The 6,196-nt window shown below is 49.9% G+C and overlaps 1 protein-coding gene across 1 annotated transcript; it reads left to right on the forward strand.

Annotated features, from left to right (window-relative positions):
- The first annotated feature begins 1,920 nt into the window (after window positions 1-1,920).
- On the forward strand, window positions 1,921-3,654 carry LOC123049951 (myb-related protein Zm1). Its single transcript, XM_044472804.1, has 3 exons — window positions 1,921-2,195; window positions 2,308-2,437; window positions 2,563-3,654. The coding sequence occupies exons 1-3, from the start codon at window positions 2,057-2,059 to the stop codon at window positions 3,245-3,247; spliced, it is 954 nt and encodes a 317-aa protein (XP_044328739.1). The 5' UTR covers window positions 1,921-2,056; the 3' UTR covers window positions 3,248-3,654.
- The last annotated feature ends 2,542 nt before the right edge of the window (window positions 3,655-6,196 follow it).

Below are 6,196 nucleotides of genomic sequence, written 5' to 3' on the forward strand. Positions count from 1 at the left end.
TTTATATATAAAGCGGGGCAAAAGCCTTTTTCGGTAAAACTAAATTGTCTAATGCCGCCATTGTCGGACTCGCTGCAAGGATCGAGCTTCCAACCGAAATATGATTCGTCTTGTTCTTGCAAACACTATTTTAGATGCGCAGCGTGCACGATTTGTTTGTTCTCTTATTTAAACCAAGGAAGCATGCAGATCCTTTCCAATTCTGAATGTGAGTCTTGCCGGCTAGTATTATATGGATATATTATAGGAGTACTCGTAGTATATTACATCCAAATGATGAGCGAGAGATCGCGTTCTTGCTGTCCTGATTCCCTCATGAACCAAACAAGAAAGGCGACGCGGCACCGATCATGTGCGCCCACTCCAGTCGTCTATGTGCATGGAAGGCAGATGGATGGTCAAAGCATTCTCTTGCCAAATTGGGCACCCCAATTAGTCTACAGCCAAATTGCTTGCCATCACGAAACTGCCTGCGATTTGAGGTAGCGACTCCCAGCTTTGAGGCGACAATTTCTTGCTGGATGCAATGCAACAACCAACAAGCATTATTTGCCGGACACACGGCTACGTCTCCGGTCAAACTTGGCTGGATGGATAATGCATATGCATGAAAGTGAAGTTGAAATGCAATCCGGCCTCTGGCTCCAGTAAACATCCCAATCCTGGACCTGTTAGAAACTTAGAACAGCCAATATATATCACGTGTGCTTAATTACATGGATCAACTCAAGCAGAGCTCCCCAAATTGCAGAATTTTATAGTTCTATATATGTATGCTTTGAGAACACATAACACCAGTAGTCAAATTTACTGACATCACATTTGAACGGCTAGTTACCACCACATATATATTCTCCCATATCCGTACTTAACCGTGGATATTGAAAACTTCGGCGTTGAGGCCGTTTAATGAAATCATAACATATCCGTACCTAATCGGGGATGTTTTTTTCCCTTTGAACGAATTAAAAACAAGCAGCAAAAACATGCGCTCCAATTATGATCATCGCTTTTGATTGCGAGCTCGACTGTTTGTTGCAAGGTTGCGATCCACCACCGTCCTGCAGCTGCAGTTCACCTGCAGGTTATAATTGGAGAAGAAAAAAAATATGGGCTGAATTAGGCAGCAAGTCTAATGAATCGTAGGGTGCAGGCTAAAGCTCTGCTGATTCACCCATCGGAGCCTCCCAACAGTGCTGTTGCCCAATCTCGGCGATAAATTTGGTTCGAAGCAAAAGCCGCTTTATTTGCTAACTGTTCCCCGCCATTTAAAACTGATTTGGACGAATCATGCAAAGGAAGAAGATATCCGTTCCGTTCCACGGCCCATCCCTGTCCCGGTTAACCTGCTTTTTTTGTGTGTGTTTTTCGCCATTGCCAGATCATGAACCATGGGCTGTCTGATGCCGCCGTGTCGCCGTGACGCGGATCGCCGGGGCGGATCGGAGCGGCGACACACGTCCAGTCGTGGGGTAACCACGCGATCCCGCCGGCCCCAGCCGGACTCCCAACTAGGCACGAAAGAAGAGAAGAGAACCCCACCTCCACCTAGCTAGATCGCGCCGGCGCAACGTCGGCACGCTCGCGGCCGAGGAGATGAGGTGACCGGGAAATTAATTAACCCGACAGACTCGCAGACACACGCAAGGCGATCCGCCACCTTCTCGTCGGGGATGGATCGATCGGGACGGACGGACTCAGGTGTATAGTGTAGCATAGCCAAGTGTAGTGGTGACAAGTGGGGCCGGGTTTGGTGAGCGAGTCCGCGCGGTGGGGACAGGGGCAGCGGCAGACATATGATAAACACACGGACCAAGCCGTGGCTGGCTGGGTGTCAGCTGTCGCAGGGTCAGGGGACGCGCAGCACCGAAAGTTTCACCCCGCCCACGCCCGCGTGTATATATACCGGCGGCCCTGCCAGTGTCCCGGTTGCATCTCGCACACGTCCGGTACAACAGCAACAGCGCAGAGACAGGCCATCGGCCGGCGACCATTCGGGCTAGCTAGCTAGCTGTTTGAAGCGGCCGGCCGGATAGGCAGCTCGTAGCCGGGGTCGATGGGGAAAGGTCGTGCACCGTGCTGCGCCAAGGTCGGTCTCAACAGGGGCTCCTGGACGCCGGAGGAGGACATGCGCCTCATCGCCTACATTCAGAAGTACGGCCACGCCAACTGGCGCGCCCTGCCCAAGCAAGCAGGTAATGCCCGCCCACCCATCGATCGATCAAACAGTAGTAACACATGTGCTCTTTGAGTTCATGCCAATTTAGAGAACTCGACTGACTCATGTGATGTGCTTTGGTTCGACAGGTTTGCTCCGGTGCGGGAAGAGCTGCCGGCTCCGGTGGATCAACTACCTCCGGCCGGACCTCAAGCGCGGCAACTTCACCGTCGAGGAGGAGGAGACCCTCATCAAGCTGCACAACATGCTCGGCAACAAGTACGTTCATCACTTGCCTCTAGCAGCACCCTGAAGAAAGCTCCATCGGCTGCCGTTCATCAGTACATACATACATGTGTGGTCAATTGCAGTGGCCTAACGATTGCTGTCGGAATTGTGTCCAGATGGTCCAAGATCGCGGCGTGCCTGCCGGGGAGGACCGACAACGAGATCAAGAACGTCTGGAACACGCACCTCAAGAAGCGGGTGGCGGCCAGCGCCGGCGAGCAGAAGAAGGGCGGGGCCAAGGGCAAGAAGAAAACCACCTGCGTCGACGTGCCGGCGCCGTCTCCGTCTCCATCCTCTTCCACCACCACCACGACCACCACCACGACCAACTGCTCTAGCGGCGAGTCGGGCGAGCAGAGCAACACCAGCAAGGAACTAGAATTGGAGCTGGAGAAGATCGAGATCCCCATGCTCGACCTCGGCTTCGACTTGGACATGCTACTGGACGCCGTCCCCGACACGCACTGCCCGGCCATCTCGTCGGCGCCGACCTCGCCCTGCTCGTCCGCGTCCCCGCCCTGCGTGGTGGACGACGGCGTGCTGCTCGACCTGCCGGAGATCGACAGCGTGCCCGAGCTGTGGAGCATCATGGACGGCGAAGGCGGCGCCGGCGCCTGCGCAGAAGCGGCGCAGGCCCCGTGGAGCAATGCGGCGCCGTGCCAGGGCGACGGAACAGAGGCGAGCGGTGCAACGGCCGACGACGAGGACGGAAAGGAGTGGTGGTTGGAAGATTTGGAAAAGGAGCTGGGCCTATGGGGGTCCATCGAGGACTACGACCACAAGGCGATTTTTGCGATTTGACCCTTTCTGCAAAGTTTAGCCGGATATGACCAACGACCGCCGGAGATGCTGGCGGTAGGGTTGTACAACCTATGGCCGAAAACCATGGCGGTAGGGTAACGTCAGCCGCCGTCATGTATGGGTTCCCTGTTGATGGCGTAATGGCCGTACCGCCGAAGGGGACAATGGTAGGGGTGCAATAATCAACCGCCGAGGTCGTTGGCAGTAGGGTCCGTCGCCAGTGCACGGTTCTGTGGCTTGAAAATGCAAAAAAATTACGATAGGTTTTCATAACCTATCACCGTAGACCCTGGCGGTAGGTTCCCGTCCCTCTTAATTTTTGTGCTGAACTTCATCACTTCAGATACAAAAAAATGTGCACACCAGCAATATTGTTTGCGAATAAAAAAAAATGACGATCTCACACATTATAACATGAATCACACATCGATATAAATGATAATTCAACGTAGCACATAGGTCCAACTTTGCAAATAGTTCAACATAGGAAATAGTTCAACCTAACCATCCATCAAGTTCTCTATCACACCTCAAGACGAATAGCAAATAGTTTTGACCAACACGAAGTGAGTAGTTCGACATGACCATAACACTTGTTCCTCCCCCTCTTCATGGTACGCTCCTCGTTTTCTTCGAGCTGGTTTCATCCGGCTTTTTTTGTGTGATGACGAGTACGCTCTTTCTGGAATGGTGATGGGCTCAAAACATCCTTGTGTGGATGAGATACCCTCTTGCCCTGGGTTGGCTGGGTCGGTGGAGGTCCGTCAACGTCGTCGTACTCCTCCTCCTCATCACCTCCTTCCTCTTCTTCCTAGTGTTGCTCCTCCACATCCTCTTCTTCCTCGTCATCTTCTTCCTCGTCCCCCTCCTCGACAACGCAAGACGACGAGGCGGCATGGCTAGTGGAAGGTCCGCCGGTGTGGCTCGATGAAGCGATGGTACACACCAACCCTCCATGAACAGGAACATGGACATCGGCCGCTCTAGCGTATCCAAGCATGCCCACTATCTTACGACAACAGGTCACGAACTTCTGCAATAACAAACAACCAAGAACATAATATGGATCAACATTAGGGTTACAATTAAACTATAACATGGCTAGGAGGCTCGATGTTACCTTCACCATTTCCCTCAGCTTGCTGTCAGATTCCATGGTCCCGGGGTCATAACCAAGCGCGTCCGAGCCATAAAAAATGTTTCTACTCAGCTTTGAAGCCTGCAAATGTAAGCATCATTTGTAAGTCAGTGGTACTGGACTAAAGCAGTTTTCATCCAACCATTGAGAGCTCAGAACAATAGAACACAACTTACCACTTGATGCATCTTCGTCGTATCTACTTTTCCAAACACTTTTGCTCTTGTTTTGGACTCTAATTTGCATGATTTGAATGAAACTAACTCGGACTAACGCTGTTTCAGCAGAACTACCATGGTGTTGTTTTTGTGCATAAATAAAAGTTCTCAGAATTGGACGAAACTTTTTGGAGATTTTTTATGGACTATATAAAAAAAATACTTGAACGAAGACTCACTTGAGGGGGCCACCGTGTGCCCACGAGGCACCAGGGCGTGCCCACCCCTGGGGCGCGCCCTAGTGGCTTGTGGGGCCCACATGGCTCCGCTGACCCTAATCTCAGCACCATAAATTCCTATTCCCTGAGAGAAAAAATAGGAGATGAAGTTTCATCGCTTATTACGACACGGAGCCGTAGCCACCTCCTGTTCTTCATCGGGAGGCCAAATCTGGAGTCCATTTGGGGTTCCGAAGAGGGGGATCTTCCGTCTTCGTCATCACCAACCATCCTCCGTCACCAATTTCATGATGCTTGTTGCTGGGAGTGAGTAATTTCTTCGTAGGCTCGCTAGACGGTGATGGGTTGGATGAGATTTATCATGTACTCGAGTTAGTTTTGTTAGGGCTTGATCCCTAGTATCCACTATGTTCTGAGGTTCATGTTGCTACGACTTTGCTGTGCTTAATGCTTGTCACTAGGGCCCGAGTGCCATGATTTCAGATCTGAACCTTTTATGTTTTCGCGAATATATTTGTGTTCTTGATCGTACCATGCAAGTTATATGCACCTGCTACATGTTATGATCCGCATATCCCAAGGTGACAATAATTGAGATTCTTTCCGGTGATTACCGTAGTTTGAGGAGTTCATGTATTCACTATGTGTTAATGCTTTGTTTTGGTTCTCTATTAAAAGGAGGCCTTAATATCCCTTAATTTCCTTATGGACTCCGCTGCCACGGGAGGGTAGGACAAAAGATGTCATGCAAGTTCTTTTCCATAAGCACATATAACTATTTACGGAATACATGCCTACATTATATTGATGAATTGGAGCTAGTTCTGTGTCACCCTAGGTTATGACTGTTACATGATGAATATTATCCAACGTTATCACCTACGAGCTTTTCACATATTAATCTTTGCTAAGTTACTACTGTTGCTGCTACTGTCACAATTGCTACAAAACTACTACTACTACTGTTACCATTACTGTTGCTAATATTACCACTCCTATGAAAACTATGTTGATACTATTGCTACTGTTAAGGAGGGCGCCCGACAGCACGACGAAGGGTCTCAGCCAGACAAGGCGACACGGGGGGGGGGGGGATTAGTTTCCAAAGACTTTGGTAAAGAGGTTGTAATTGGACCGGAACAATGATGTTGTCACTCTTTCACAATGACATCTGTAGCTAGATCGGCAAGCTTGATTCAGAATGAAATCGATTGGAAACACCTTCTTTGTATTATCAATCTCTGCTAGAAGAAATATTCCAAAGACTTCGGTAAAGAGGTTGTAACCGGACTGGAACAACGATGTTGTCACTCTTTCACCCGCATGAATATTACCAATAATGGTTTTAAAAAACACCTTGAGTCACCTGTACAAAAAAGGAAAAGCCTTTATTTGTGCATGGTAATACGCGTCT

The sequence above is a fragment of the Triticum aestivum genome, chromosome 2D, assembly GCF_018294505.1.
Source record: "Triticum aestivum cultivar Chinese Spring chromosome 2D, IWGSC CS RefSeq v2.1, whole genome shotgun sequence".
Taxonomy (NCBI): Eukaryota; Viridiplantae; Streptophyta; class Magnoliopsida; order Poales; family Poaceae; genus Triticum; species Triticum aestivum.